The sequence below is a fragment of the Vanessa tameamea genome, chromosome 2 (assembly GCF_037043105.1).
Source record: "Vanessa tameamea isolate UH-Manoa-2023 chromosome 2, ilVanTame1 primary haplotype, whole genome shotgun sequence".
In the NCBI taxonomy this organism is placed as follows: domain Eukaryota; kingdom Metazoa; phylum Arthropoda; class Insecta; order Lepidoptera; family Nymphalidae; genus Vanessa; species Vanessa tameamea.
Window position 1 is genome coordinate 10473702 of NC_087310.1, and position 17134 is coordinate 10490835.

Below are 17134 nucleotides of genomic sequence, written 5' to 3' on the forward strand. Positions count from 1 at the left end.
AACGATTCAGCATTCATTTCTTTGCACAAAATACGTCTTATTTTATAAAATTGGCTAAACGAATGTAACACGTGTATAAAACTGTGAATGTGTAATCTTTCAAATTCACAAAGCGTTTTACACCTAAGATTTACACCAACACAACACAAAAGGACCGAATAAAAAATTCATTTTCAATATAACGATAATGTAGGCGTGTATTATTCGCCGTCGCCGTCGGCAACTTCAGTTACGCTTTCGCATCCGGCGCCAGGGCGGGCGCGTGCGCGGAACTTGGGCGGAGTCTGATTCCGCCCTAACTATACTACCATTGTAAAATCAACCATATTTTCAAGTCACAAAATTACTTTTATGATGATGCAGTTTTTTATGTGATGGTGTAGGCGTTCGAACCGCCTTCGCTGCAGTGTGTTCCGTAGAGCGTGGCGAGCGATGGCCGCGCGTGCGGTCGCGTGTTCGAGGCAGTAATGGTGATGGAGCGGCTGGCGGACTTCGTCAGCAAGTCGCTGGAAGGTGGCGAAGCGCCTGCACCTCCTCCAGAGCCTGGAGATTCTGATGATATCGACGAGGAGGTAGACATCACTGCGTTAGAAGAAAGGGCACCACCGGCGAAACGACCTAGAAACTGGCTTGTTTCTCCTGTGCCTCTGCAGAACTACAAGAGGGAAGAGGACGATGAAGACCACAAACACGGTAAGATATAAAACATATAAGTGAAGAAATAAGAACAAATGTTTAATTTTATTTCATGTTAAGACTCCAAACTATTTGACTCCTTTCTAGCGGTACAAGTAGCTTGCACATAGTTTCATTTCGGTATTTGTAAACAGGTCAATTTCACCAATTACTATTTGGAGACTTATGATTTGGTTTGATTATAACAATGCAAAAAAGATTATTATAATAATATGAAAGTGAACGCGCTTTGCATTCATTATTTTTTGAAAACGTTATCCAATCGTTTACTTATTTTGCATTAACGCTGTAAAAAAACGTCTGCCAATAGAGTGAGAGCAGCTTGACCAATTCCCTAGCTTCTGCCCATTCTTTTTTTGGAATTGCTAACATCCAAAATGTTAGTTTTACTCAAATACTACGAATAGACACATTTATACATATAATATTATATATGTGTGATCACATGAATACGAGGCCTAATGATTTTTGACGTATTATGTGACTGTAGACTGAAAAAAGCAATATTATACATAAAGTTTAATAAAATTACATTGTAAAATTAAACTTAAACAGCCTATTGTGCTGAAGTAAACAGACAAAGTATATGTGAATTTGTAGGAGGATTTGCGATACATTTGTCCAATGAAAAATGTTAAATAGCTTTTGTACTATGCGTTTTCTACTATCTAAACAATTTTCGCTGTATTATCTTCATGTATTTCGTTTCTTTTTCTTGATTGCTAAATATTTTACTCTGGGCTTACATAAGCATAGTTATTTACGTATCCATTTTTTATTTAATAGTATTCAAAATGAAAAAATAAATTGAAAAATAATTATTTAAGTAAAATAATGTATAATTTCTAATATATATTTGTATTATGTCAATTTCATAATAGTAATCTTAAATCAATTTGTATATAACATTACACTTAATAATTTTGTAATAAAAAACAAATGTTTTGACCCAATCTACCTTTTACCTTAAAATTTTAACGTAGGTACATTTTCTACCTATAATATTTCAAATTTTACCAGTACAGTAAATTTTCTAATAAATTTGTATTCACAATAATCTTGTGATTTCTAAATAAAACGTACTGTTATTTTTTATTTTAATATTTTTTTCCGACACTGACGCACGATAGATATTCGCTACCGGGTAATAAAATTTGACTAGATCTAAAAGCACTTAAAATAGATAACACTGATTTTATAAAAGATGCGATGATGAATTGCGTTTTATCGGATTTTACATTTTGATTCTTATAGCAAAGTCTTACTATATCTATCCGACTGTCCTCTTTTAACTTCTCAGCTAAGTTGTTATAATTTTCAACGTGGTGATCTCTATCTGATATACAAGAGCCCAATATTTTTCACGTTTCTTTTTAACGTATTTTGATATTTTTTTAATATTAAAAGTTTTGAATCAGTATTGTACAGGATTATATTGAATTTGTAGCTGCCGCCGGTCCGGAATATAAATTCCATCGAAAAGAAATGAGTAGAACATCCATAGATACTCTTTTCCCTAAATGAAATTTGATTGATCATTTATAATCAAACAAATAAGAATACGTACTCGACACTTTTTAGTACTTACCTACTTTTATATCATCGATGAAATCTTGTATTAAGAATTAGTTTTTTACATATGTTTTATTTATTACTTTATAAATATAAGTCTTAAATTTTTTAATTTGTAACGTAATTAGATGATTAAATTCCAATGGAATGTATTAATTGAGTATACGTTACTTTACGCTTAATACTAATTATACTGTAATTTATTATGTCGTCAAAATTGTCACAAAGTGATCGGACTAATCTAAGTCTTCATATTTATTAATATAAATACATAATAGTTCTATTTATATTTTATCATATTTTGAACAATGTTAAAAATTATCACATAAAGCTAATAAGAACGTAACGTCGCGATTTTCAGGTGACCTCTAAAACAGATAATATGCCAAACCAGTAATTCATTAAGTAAACTTTTTAGATGAACATCACGATGACAAATATTTTAAGTCTTTCCATTTATTTTTTTTTTAATTTAAATGGAATAGGCGTTTGTGTTCCAACTCACTTGATGGAAAGTGTAGATGAAGACGAAGGTGGTACACGCCCATCCAAAAGAAACCTGTTCACTCTACTCGTAAAGGCTCCAGAGTTTAACTTATCAGGAAAAATAGACCCAGACAGGTCGTTCCAAATCTTGGCGACTCTTACCAAAAACGTGCTGTCAAACCGTTTAGTTCGACTTTTGGATATGTCAACAACGTATGGATGAAACTTTTGCCTACGCCTAGTAGGCCGATAAAGGAATGGAGATGGCTCAATCAGTTCGAAAAGAGCCTTCGAGCACTGTCCGAAGTGTATCCTATAAAAAACCGATAAGCTGGCAATTCGACGACGATTGATCGATCTATTGAGATTATGACATCATCGTCATTTATAATCTCTTTGCCGTTATAGTCTGTTCGAAATAGACTAAAAAATAGCGGTATGTTTAATTGAAATTTCCAATTTAATCGGACTTATATCACGACATCGAGACAAATACAAAACAAGAACCTACAACAGGTTTTATAGATTCCAGTCTTATTTATATCACTTAATAAGAACAGGTCGACTTTTTTAATTTTATTTATGCATGTTTTTCCTACATTTTATAAATATGCATCAAGTTATTATATTCTATTGGCTAAATGGATTTGTATTGACCTGAACTTTAATAAAAAAAACAAAAATTAAACATGAGTGTATTACAGTGGTAGTTGCCACGCTGCATACCTTCGGGTTGCAACCGAATGGGCTGGCACGCCCGGGGAAGTACCATTCTCTCACTAAAAATCGGCGTAAAGTCGTCGTTAAGCTGCCGCGTTTCATCCGGTATGTGAGTCTTGGAGGCCCGAAGTCCCTCCCATCCTAAAACATGATGTTTGTGTAGAATTTGGTTATATTACCCTAGGAGGATCTTTAGCTATTGCGGTGTCAAAATCCCTTGCTGGCATCCATGCTCTGGACGTACACCACCTGAGTAGGAATGCCTAGTCTGCCCTCCTGAGTTCATGGGCAATTTTGCGGCACTGTTCGGGGTAAGCGGAGCAGATATAATAAGGCAACCACTTCCACCCTCGCTGTGGACCTCTGCAAAATAAGGAGGCTGAACTTTAACTTGAACGCTGTTCATTTTCACCTTGAGACGACAGAGCTGGCCTTGCTCTTTCTAAGGACTTTATAGACTAACATAGAGTTTAATTGGTCCAATTAATCAGGTGTTTGTCTGTCGCCTAGTTAATTCATTGTATACTCATTAAGGGTACAATACTTGATAACGATAACGAACCTAGGCTATCTTATTAATTTCAGTTGTGATCTGTATATTGAAATATAAAAATTTAATTAACGACAGCAATTTCAATTAATTTCTTTTGCGTGATTTTTTTTAAATTTTACGATGCCTATATGTGCTAAAAATATATTTATAAGATTTAAAATACGAAAAGGTAAAGAAAAGAAGAGAAATTAAATTACCAATGCCTTTTCATTTCAACTAGCAACTGTCAAATCTACTTGTAGTACAATTATAATAAACCCACAAACAAATAAAAATATTACTTTTAGTTTTGACATGCAATTTGAAATACATTTTTTTGTACTGAGTCGAATTTTTTCTGTAATATTTTTTTTATAATTACTGAGATCCCTTTAATTTCAGTTATTACTAAAATATTGTTTCCCTACGATGAATGTTTCAAAAAAATATTTAAATCGTTATATTAAACCACAGTAAATTTATTTCACGAGTAGACAATACATCGCCAACGATCCACCAAACTTGGGACCTAAGTTATTTTTTCGCTTGTGTTTGTAGTTACACTGGGTCGTACACCCCTGTTTTTGAAAACACTTTTTACACAATCACCTTCACATTTAAATGTATTATTATAATATAAACATAAATAAACTATAAAATATTCCAAGCTTTTATTTTGAAGTAAATCACACCCATATTTTTTTACTTTTATGTGATATAAAAACATGTCATGTCATGTCAATAATTTCTTGTTACAATTGTGTCAAGATATTAATATATTCTTGCGAATACTATATAAACCGGACAATGACAATTGAATATGTATACAAAATTTCGTGTCTATCCTGTTGACCGTTGAGTTCCTTCGCTTTGAACCAATACTGGGCGTCGATCAGATCATGCTTATTGCTTACTATAAAAATTTAATTGTCATCGGAATTGAACCTACATGCCATATTACAACTCTGTAAGATATGAGAAAATGCTTCTAATTCAGCTTGAAAGATTTGACTAAACAAATTAACAAACATTGCAAGTTAAATAAAAGCTTTTAAAAATTACAATAATTACCCACGTTACAGTTATAAAGTATCGCAGCTATTATCGGGGAATCGAATCACTTAATATCTAAAAGGGCTGTCTGTGCATTGCTTGGCAATTAATCACCGTTCGCAAATCTTAGATGCTCAAGGAGTTAAAATGCCCCTGGGACGAAAGGGGAGAGGGTGTGGCCCGCAGCACCGCCCACGTTTGGATAATCCCTCCATTTACATAATTGCCGTATAAAAAGGAGAGCTTCCCAATTTGCTAAATTGCTTCAAACGACATCTTAAACGTATCGCCGCTCGTTCGTCACTATTCCGAACTCACTTCTCCCCAAATCGATTAGCACATTGATTCTCTTAAAGACGGTAGACCGTCTTCAATTAATAAATATCGTTTAGCTTTTAGATACACTTATTGTTAATGGATTTTATGTCCATAAACTTATTTTTTTATTTACTTATTTCTAAAAAATATTACTTATTTCCTTCCTTACATTCAGATATTGTTTAGTATTTTCACGATGTTGTTCTTAAGCTATACTCTTTTGTTATTTATTAGATTATAAAAATTTTCACATAGGTATATGTTTATAATCAACCAATATGTAATTTAGGTTATAACCTAATATATAACCTATAATTATTTTCGTCGTATTTATAGTTGTATTTATTCTCTCCTTACCTTTGCATAATTTATGATAATAAAAAATTAGTCTTCAAATTAAAACAAAAAAAAGATGAGTAAAACTAGATGGGTTGGGTAGAACTGATTTAAAATTCAGTTTTAAGATTCGAACCACATTCACTAACAGATAAAGATAAAAAAAATATGTATTGCTAAACAAAGAAAACAACCAATCAAATCGTATAAAGTGTTGACGTCGTTAACGAGAAAATATTTTTATCACTGATCAAATTTGTTTTTATTTAGATTTCACTGACAAGTCAAACGGTGGAAGCAACAATGGGACTGGTGGTGGGAAACAACGGCGATCGCGGACTAACTTCACGTTGGAGCAGCTCGGTGAATTAGAAAGACTATTCGATGAGACTCACTACCCTGACGCGTTCATGCGAGAGGAGCTTAGCCAGCGCCTCGGTCTTAGTGAAGCAAGAGTCCAGGTAAGGACAGACTACTACGTGATAATGTAGCATAATTTTAATTTAATTTTTTATTTCTCATAAGAGACTGACAACATATTATTCAGTCGTAATTGTGTATAGCATTATAATATGATGTAAGTATATAAAATGAATAACGATGTTTATCACTATAAACTCTATAATAATTCGGATAGCCCTAAAAATGATCACGTGCGATATCAATTAGACGGAAGCGATCCCCTGCAATCGGTACGTAACACTACGACCCTCATTACTAATGCACGTAATTACCACCCAACAAGTGCCGTTCTATTGGCCATATATCGCTATTAGCTCTCAATTGGTGCTAAGTAGAATGTATCTGAAGGGGACGTATATTTACGGCAAAATATGGGAATTACATGTATACCTATAGAAAGTTGATGACTTAAAGATTATATCAAACTGTAAATTTATATTATAGTTTGTTCAATTAGATAGGATATGATAGGATCTTAGATTTCAGTTTCGCGACGCATTGACGATGTCGAGATTTCTTCTCTAACAGCATCATTGTACTTGGGCAAACGCCACTTACTATCGTGCAATTTATCTAGTACCTTATTTATAAATCTTCTTACTTAAATAAACAAAAAGAAAATTAAAAATGGGTAGGTACTACCCTTATATTCCATTTTATTTTATTAAAAACTATGTTAATTTACAATTAATACTAATATATTTACAATATAAAAATACTTATTTGTATTCAGGTTTCATTTCATTTATTTAATTTTGTTTAGATTTAGATTAGATTGTATCAAGCGAGCACGGGTTTATCGGCAATATATTGCGATTAGTGACCGATCAGTGTTAAGTGGTATCGTCCGATGTTAGGGGAAAAGGAAATAAATGGATAAAAGCCACCTCTGACCCCAGCTCTTCGTCTTAACTAGTGTCAAGTAAAGGTATTTAGGTATAAAAGCTCAAACACTTCATTTAATGTTTTAGTAGTTGTAGAAAATGTATTATTTTTGTATCACCAACTTATTGATATTTTTAACCAAGTTTCCAAACAATATATTTTAAAATTTTATGTTACGTTAATATAGTTTAATTGCTTAATTATCAATACATAATTTAAAGCTGTAAGATACGGATTAAGGATTTAGTGGATACCTTCTCTTCATATTAAGAGTTGCACTACGAAAAGATTTAGCGAATTTAAGATTTTAAGCGGAGCGCTGCATACTATACAATTTAAAGTTCTTTCAAATTGCTATTCATTTAAGTACACTAAAGAATATTATTGTAATTTTAATCAAACGTTATCGTAAATTATGCATATATGTATCTTTATTTATGCAAATTAAGAGACTGTCTGTAGTTTCAAAGTAATTGCTCTTTTTAAGTTAATATTTTTATTTGTAAGCTAAACCAAAACAATCATTTTTATTCACCTGTAAAAAGTTTGAAGACAAAACGGTTAAAATATACGAATGTAAATAATATAGGTCATTATGTGCCTATATTTCAAGGTACTTTGTTATCTTTGTCGGTTCGAAATCGGCTGAGTCTATAAAAAGTTATAACAATTTAAAGTTCAAGTACATAATTATAAACCATTAATTCCGACACATAATTTCTTTACTAAATAATAATCCCCGGTATAAAATAAAAAGCGTTGTTTTACTTCCACTATAATAATAATTGTAATTCGATGTCATAAGATAATTTTCTGCTGATAAAACCAAGACACTAACAAGCAGCTACTTTTTGATAAAGACTTATCTCTGAATATTCCTAGCGACTGCTTCACTCCGTTATGTATTTAAACTGTCGCATCTATAGTCGACGACCGATTGCTGACTGGGGGCGTATTCATTAGCTTTGATTAAGTTAGACAATTCCGACTAAATAGAAAGCAAACATGTAAATATACCTTCATTTTATGCTAAACCCGCCTATCGGTACATACGTAACGTAATCGAATTAAGCGTATGGCCTGTGACCCGGAAAACGAATGCACATGTGACTTAAATACAGAATGAGATTCTCTTCTAAAAATCAATAAACGGAAACATAAATTAGAAGATTTTTTACTGATATAAATTTTCTAAATTAATAAATACAATATATTTGTAAGCTTTGTATTGACATTGAGTGTCGGCAGTTGAGTCGGGCGTCTCAGTAAAAAACGTATCATCAACAAATTATTTTACAAATATATCTAGATATGTTTGTAAAATAATTTGTTGATTTAATTATTATATCGTCACATAATGGGCTGCGATTATTCTGTATTAAATGTATGACTTTAATATTTATTGCTAGTATCGATAATGGACTAATTTATTTAGTTGAATTTTATTTTTCTATTATATATATATTGTGATACCATGCGATACCAAAAAGTATTTTATCTACTATGGAATAACGTGCAAAAGAAATCCGTATATTCTTGCTTATGGGCTATATGTGCTTGTATTTTCTATTGGAACAAAAATGTCAACTAAAGTTTTTAAGCTATATATCATTCGTCGTATTCAGTTATCAGCTCATGTAATCATCATTGTCAACTCGGTAAGCGTAAATTTTTGAAACACTTTACAAGCTATCGATATACTTGAGCTGACTTTCGGATCACATTTCGGATACACTCACGAAGACGCGCGCCTACAATTTAAATTATCGGCGTGCATTAGTAGAGTTACGCTTGAGTTTACATGATGTCTTAATGTGCGTGAGATAATTAATATAATAACAGTAAATAAAAAAGTTACACTATATTACCACGCCAATAATTAAACGTTGAGGTGCACGTCTCCGTTAATGAACATATCTATAATTTATCATTTTAAATAACCTTGAATTGATTTCACATGTTCATAATACTCTATGGTAGGCAGTAGATTTGCATCCCTCTGTCATGCAATCAGGCCGGTACGTGCCCTCGCTAATGCGGTTAACCGTGTTCGACTGTTTACTTATGCGTTCACCATGCTCACCCATGTCGAGACAGTCAGGCTGCTGTTCGCTCGCACAAATCACTTAGTATTGTCACTCACATTGTTTGTTAAACGTTACTAATACAAAATACTTAGAAACTTATGCTTTACCTACTTATACATATACATAAACCTTACCTTTAGTTAGTACCTTATTTTCTATGTATATTGATTAACTAGTACTAGATGCTTCTCATGTTGTATATCCTACACAGATAGAAGAAATAGAACTACTATAATTACATAATTATTAAGATATATCTCTGACGATACTACATGGTTAGAAGATACTCTGTTTTCTTAAAGTAAAATGTCCATATAACACGTAGATACCGAGAAATAAACGTAAATATACGAACGAACGAATTAGTAAACGAACCTGGTACATTTACAGCGAAATTTATATCTCAAACGAAATTGTGAAATAACCAACAACTAGTAGTTAGTAGGTAGGTAGCTACATAAAAAATCTGCTAGAGTAATAAATAAAAAGACTGTAGTTAAACAAGGTCGGCAATAATAAATTTGTATTTACAACAATAATATTTATTCACAGGTGTGGTTCCAAAATCGTCGAGCAAAATGCCGGAAACACGAAAGCCAGATGCATAAAGGTATGCAAAAGTGCTATTTTCATTTGTAATACGATCGATAAACGTGCATTACAAGAAACATTTCGTCAGTGGAAAGGAAGAAAATCTAAAGTGCCATAATTATTCTTTTAGGAAATGTGTTTTAAAGGTTTTACTTTAAATTTCATTTTCCAAAAGTATCATTCTGACATGTTAGCGTTTCTTCATATCCAACTGACGATTTAATTTTTATTATATAAAGCAAAATTGCTCACTTGTCATCCCTTCGCCGCAATGACGTTAACGCTTACGGTAATGAAAATTTTAATGAAAACAAATGCTCGAATCATGTATTATGCTAAATAAATTCGCCGCTTAATGTAGTCGAAAAGTAGAAATTGCAAATGATACTGGCGAACTACATCCCCCGAGTTGGCATCGCTTTGCACAATAACATCCACTCGAGTGGAAATTTAATACTTAGTGTTGCATGCTTAATGTTAACGTATTCTGAAAAGTTTTTGTTTCGCATGTAATACTTTTTATGTTTAAGCTAATGATCGATGTGTTAAAAACATAGGTGAAATAATATGTAGGTAAACGATTTTAAATTTTATGCTTCCAATATTAATGCGAACAAGAGTTACACTTACGAGCGTATAAGGTTTATTTTGATTTTTCATTGTTTTATTCTGTACATATTTAATAAAAATTACTTTAAATATAAAAGATCTGTTCATCATTTTCTGATGTTTGATTATATAAATTTTAACAGCAACTGTGTTTATCAATCCTTAATACCTACAGTACTTTCAATTCAGCTTCATAGACCAGAGCAATGGTTATCACATTATTTATTCTCCATCATACCGTCTAACTTGATTACTAGCTCCCGCTGGCACCGCTCCGGTCCGACTCTAACAGTTTTTTAATTCGACCATAACTCACACGAATGAATAATTAAAACGGGCCGGGTGGGAATCGCAGGAATCCGTAAAAAACCTGCAAGCGATACACATAAACCGATAAATTTGGAGAATGGTATAACGCACTTAGCGATTGAAAGATCTCACTCTATGTCTAGTATAGTTTTAAAGAATACAATCATTTTAAATATAAATCGGCTAAACTAGTACTTAAAATGATCAGCATTAATATAGGCGCTATAATTGTCTTATTACCAATTGTCCACGATATTGCACAAAAAAAAAAATCAGGTGAAGGTAGAAATTAGACAAAATGTTAGCCCTAAACATTGGCCTATTGACCCCTATTATTAAGTAAAGTCATAGTTATAATGGCTTATATCACAGTTATCAATACAAATTGTAATTGTGTATTGTAGATTTGCGGGGAATCTTGTCCCCGCACCTATTGTTAACTAACAAGAGGTGACAGGATGCCGGGAATCGGGATACTCTAAGATTACACTTTAGCGTGATTACGTTGAAGAACCGCTAAACAGAGCGTAAAGCGGAAAAAAGCCGCTCTCTGAAATCGAATAAAATGATTCCCCGCGGGAGCCATTCGGACGCAATCCCGCCGTCCCCTGCTAAATGTCTTATTAACTTATGTACCCCTTCCCCTCCCCGCGCCGCCTAACATGAGAACAATCATGTAAAGTGAAATGAAACGGTTATTTGTTACGTTTGGCCCCTTTATATCGTTTAGATTACAAATGTTATTATTGATTATATTCATGCTCGTGGTTTCACAATTTATCACTTTATTTGAATTCATTTGTTGTTTCACATTCATTTTATATTTATAATTCGCACACGCTAAAAATACACGAGATTATAGTTACAGATCTATATCATTTCAATGTAGATACCTAATTAATAATTATTTATAATCTTAAATACAAAATATATAATTCCTTCCTTATTTTTAATTTCGTTCAAAGTTATTAAACAAAGGAAAAGTAATATATTTAGTTACGTACATAACAAATCATAAAGCGACCGTAGTGAATCTTTATAAAATTAAGGATTCATTTTTAACGAAGGTATGAATCTCGGCCGAGTTGTTCCCGCTATAAAAACAATAACAAGCGCAGTAAAATTCAAAAAGAAAAAAATACATCGACGCCTAATTGTTCCCCTGTTCATGAAATTGTAAAGTTATTTGCACACTGTGAGGGTGGCGATGTTTTATTACGCAGAAACCGCTGTAAAGATGTTCCGAACGCTTTAAAATAAGCGAGAGCGCTAAGACCCCGCACCAGCTTACCTTATAATTCGATTAAATTAAACAACTCAGAGTTAATCAAATAAATGCACGGCGGTCGCAGGGGTGAAGGGCGAGCGGCAGTATGGGGGTGCTGGACGCGCACCCGCTCGTATTTATGTCGGCACTTCTCGAAAGTAATTCGGTGTCAAATATGGAAATAACTCATACAAGCAGAGGGCATCCATTTTGATAATGTCGACGGGCGACCGGAGCCTCTCTGATTTACACATAGTGTCGATCCTACCCGCTGCGTACGTACAATTTGTAGTAACGAATAAAGTTTATTTTGCATGATTACTAACATAGACGTAGACATCGCGAATGGTATATTTTAACAAAAAATGTTAATATTCGAATATTTTTAAAACTGTTTTGTATTGCCATGTATACTTATGCAAATACGTATTTAGGTAATTATACATTAGTATATACAGAGTGAAATACTGTGTTGTATAATGTATGTATTTATATAAAACATGTTTAGTTCGACTTTAGTCTGTCATTGTAATAATTCGTTGTAAGTATACATATTTACAATTATAACTAAAAAATATATAATTGCATTTGATGACATAATTTACTTACGTTGAAATGTTTTTGAGTGCATCGATATTATTAAAGTTAAGTAATCAATAATTGAGGTGAATCTGAATTTAATTTAATGAATCTTTTGGAAAAGCCTCACCGAACACCTTAAGTCGCGTAGATCCTTGTTAATTTATTAATTGCGCACTTCGCCCGGAGCGGGCTATAAACAACGAATCTCGCTTAATTTACGAGCAAATTATGCCTTACTTAAATATCAATTTAATTAAGTGGAGTTCGGGAACGGATCTCGTCGGATTTGCGAAGCGGTGGCTGCTCGTTTGTCTCTGCCAATCGAGTCGGATCAAAGCACAGTTGCCAAAGCGAATTGATTTATTTATAATCATTTAAACTTGCTACGTAATCAATTTCATACAATTAACTATTTTTATGATTAATGTCACGTTCACATCATGCGAATATTTGTAAGGAATTGTTAATAAATACAGTATATACATACATACATACATTTTCTCGTCTGCTTCTTGACTCTTAATGAATCACTTGTTTTGTGATTAATGCATATAACAAATTTCATCAAGTTTCTTTAAACAACAACATAAACTCAATAACATTACAGTTGATTACATTTTGTGTCTTGAATGGTTTGACCGATAACTATTTTCCCCCTTTTGCTTTATATAAGATAAGATTAACTCCATAGTCTTATTGGTTTATAAAGTAAAATCCGTTGCCAATTATAATGTGACAATGCATAGAAAGTTCTTATGTTTTCGTCAGGTTTGCTTGTAAGCGGTGGAGGTACGCCGCTAGAACCGTGTCGCGTGGCGCCCTATGTATCGGTGCCGCGGCTGGCAAGTACCGCACCGCGCGCTCCTCCACCACCGCAGCTACCACTCACGCCACATCCACCGGCCACCGCATTTGCACCCTTTGATTCTGCTTTATTGTCAGCTGCTGCGCATCAGGTGAGCTCGTAACAAAATCTCTTTCTATCTCTCTTCTTGAAGTGTAAAATGTAAAAATAAGAGTAACATTGCTTATATTTGAAATAGTACGCAAGTGCAGCGGCGGCGGCTGCAGCTGCCCTGTGTCCTCCGTACGCGGGCTTAGCGGCGTTAGCGGCACGGTGCCGGTCGTCCTCCATTGCAGACCTACGGTTGAAGGCGCGAAGGCACGCCGCGGCGCTGGCAGCTGCGAGCGTTCCCACCCCGCCGGCCTCCACCTCTGCGCCCTCACCTGTTTCTGCACCCGCTGACACATAGCCCAATCTATGGCTAACCATACAGACATTTCATTAATTTGTCAAACTTATTACTTCGTAACGATTAAATAATGACGTTAAAATATACTAAAAATACGTTTCTGCGATTTAAATGTACTTTTGTGAATTTTAAGACCGTTTAAAGTAAATAATTCGACCAATGAGTAAAATTAATACGAAAATGTATTTGTAAATGAATTAACTGTGATAGTTGAATGAGTATTCGGAGAGAAAGATGATGATCTCATTATAATTTTTAATATTGTCTTTATTATATTGTATTATTATGTACCAACTGGTAAATATTTTAACTTCATAACGTACAGAATGTCTTACTATTATTACTAGGTTAAGAAATGTAAATATGGAAAACGTTAAATATCGTGTTTAGACACTTATTCTATAATACTTCAACAAAGATCGATAGTTTAATCATAGAAATGTACTAATAATTATATTAATTATATACTTAGTGAGAAAGTTTCGTTTTCTTATTTTTCATGCTTACAGGCAACGCTATATTTTTCAAATTTATAAATAAACTAGCTTTTACCCGCGGCTTTGCCCGCGTAGAATATGAATATATTTACAAATTAACTTAAAATGTTACGTTAATGTAATACCTCTTTGAATACCACATTGGTGTGAATTTCAACCCTTAGGGTAGAATATCCAGAAACGCTTAAATACGTATCAACTCATTTTAATCGGTAGCCCGAAAATAAAATTTCATGCTTCTAACTTAAAAATATCGGACTTCCAGACTAACACCTGTATACGAAATGTCAACCCCTACTTTTTCCCTTTAGGCGTAAAATATTAAGAAACGCTTAAATATGTATCTACTCATTTTTAATCGGTATCCCAAAAATAAAATTTCTAGCTTCTAACTTCAAAAATTACAGACTTCTAGACTAACCTGTTTACGGAATGTTAACCCTATTTCTCCCCTTAGGCGTAAAATATCCAGAAACGCTTAAATACGTATCTACTCATTTTTATTCAGTATCCCAAAAATAAAGTTTCATGTTTCTATCTTAAAAATGACGGACTTCTATACAAACTTTCAACCCTTATATCACACCCGTAGGGGTAGAATATGCAGAAACACTTAAATAAGTATGTACTCCTTTTTAATCAGTATCCCAAAAATAAAGTTTCATGTTTCTAACTTAAAGAAATCCATAGGAACGTTCAACCCCTATTTCACCCATTTAGGGGTAGAATATCCAAAATTCCCTCCCGAGTGGGTGTCATGATATTATGTTATTTTATAAGTGTACAGCCTAAAATATAAGTTTTATGCTTCTAGTTCTAAAAATTCTAAACATGACAATACTTTCAACAACTTACAACCTTTCATCCCCCTTTTCAACCCTTCACAGCACTTTTTCCAAATAAAAAGCCTATGTCCTTTCTCAGGCTCTAGACTATTTGTGTACCAAATTTCATTTAAATCGGTCCAGTAGTTTTGGCGTGAAAGCGAGACAGACAGACAGACAGACAAAGTTACTTTCGCATTTATAATATTAGTATGGAAGTATGGATTGTTATTTCAATCGCTAGAGAGCTCCGATAATAACCGCGTCCGATCGCTGCTAAATTCAAAGTGCTACAGGGAGAACCGTGGCCTCCGACGCGCCTATAGCACGCTCCCGCCGCCCCGGCCGGCCGGGGTACCACCGCAAACGCTACGTTCCGCAATTTTTAAAATTGTAATATCTTCGAAAATATTCATTTAAATCATATGCTGTAAAGAGCCATATTGATCTATATTGAATGCACAATTTATTTAAGGTACCTAATTGGATAAGGATTAATGCTGTATAGGTTAAAATCGCTTCGAAAATTGGCCAATATTTGTGGTAAAAAATAAATGACAAAAAAATGTTATTGTGGGCTATCTTTAAGAGATAGACATATACCATCGCGGACTTTTTTGTAGACATTTTTGAGGTGTACAATTCTGTAGTACATTATTTTGATCTATCTAGTAGGGTTCAGCCAGCGTTTACAATGTAAGCGCAAAAAAATGTATAAATTTACGACATCACATTAGAAACTTTTAAAATTATCAGTGTTACTTAACTATATTGTCTATGTATTATATACAAAAACCTTCCTCTCGTATCACTCTATCTATTAAAAAAAACCGCATCAAAATCCGTTGCATAGTTTTAAAGATTTAAGCATAGACAGGAAAAGACAGTCAGCGGGAGCAATTTTGTTTTATACTATATAGTGATAACAAATAGGTACAACGCACACAGTTTTCACTCATTAGGAAATACAAACCGCTATGTCCCTGCGTTTTAAAACTGTAATATCTTCGAAAATATTCATTTAAATTACATGCTGTAAAGGGCCATATTGATCTATATTGAATGCACAATTTATTTAAGGTACCTAATTGGATAAGGATTAATGCTGTATAGGTTAAAATCGCCTCGAAAATTGGCCAATATTTGTGGTAAAAAATAAATGACAAAAAAATGTTATTGTGGGCTATCTTTAAGAGATAGACATATACCATCGCGGACTTTTTTGTAGACATTTTTGAGGTGTACAATTCTGTAGTACATTATTTTGATCTATCTAGTAGGGTTCAGCCAGCGTTTCCAATGTAAGCGCAAAAAAATGTATAAATTTACGACATCACATTAGAAACTTTTAAAATTATCAGTGATACTTAACTATATTGTCTATGTATTATATACAAAAACCATCCTCTCGAATCACTCTATCTATTAAAAAAAACCGCATCAAAATCCATTGCGTAGTTTTAAAGATTTAAGCGTACAAAGGGACATAGGGACAGAGAAAGCGACTTTGTTTTATACTATGTAAAGATATAAAGGTTATAAAGGTTAAGGATAGTTTTAATAAAAACGTAAATATATTTAATATCATAAGATATTAATACCTTAATGATTTTTAAGAATCTAACTTAGGATAAAATAAATGACTTCGCTTTTATTCAATTGAATTACGCAGAAACAGCGTTACTATGATCAAATGATATTTCGTTTTCACTAGGGCTGCCCCAGTGGCAGTGGCATTTTACACATTAATCAGTTATTATCCCTACATCGTTATAAAATGTATTTTTTTTTAATGAATTAGGTTAAGTCTAAATGTTTTGTTTATATACGTAAAATAATTTGTTTTATTACATCGACAACCCTACATTGAATTCCCTAAGGCTGCGTTCAGAGGATTGTTTCTACATTTGTAGCGGTGATTGATGTTGTTCGTGCAGATTACTACGAGATACGAGTTCCTATTGGATACCTGTTAAAGTTACGGTATTAATGATAAAGTTACGCGTAGTTACGCGGACTGGGTAATTTTTTTGTCATTGCAAGAATAAATTTTAT

The 17134-nt window shown here is 33.2% G+C and overlaps 1 protein-coding gene across 1 annotated transcript; it reads left to right on the top strand.

The window, feature by feature from the left end:
- The first annotated feature begins 467 nt into the window (after positions 1-467).
- LOC113402001 (short stature homeobox protein 2-like) lies at positions 468-13763 on the top strand. The gene is made up of 5 exons (XM_026642097.2): positions 468-693; positions 5984-6174; positions 9700-9757; positions 13274-13461; positions 13549-13763. Exons 1-5 carry the CDS (start codon positions 468-470, stop codon positions 13756-13758), a joined length of 873 nt encoding a protein of 290 aa, XP_026497882.2. The 3' UTR covers positions 13759-13763.
- Positions 13764-17134: the final 3371 nt, after the last annotated feature.

Bases quoted from the DNA above. Each gene is read 5' to 3' on its own strand.
- LOC113402001 (XM_026642097.2), top strand. From the start codon at position 468: ATGGTGATGGAGCGGCTGGCGGACTTCGTCAGCAAGTCGCTGGAAGGT. The intron at 6,175-9,699 runs GTAAGGACAGAC...ATTTATTCACAG, and splicing joins TTAGTGAAGCAAGAGTCCAG to GTGTGGTTCCAAAATCGTCG. The intron at 9,758-13,273 runs GTATGCAAAAGT...TGTTTTCGTCAG, and splicing joins CGAAAGCCAGATGCATAAAG to GTTTGCTTGTAAGCGGTGGA.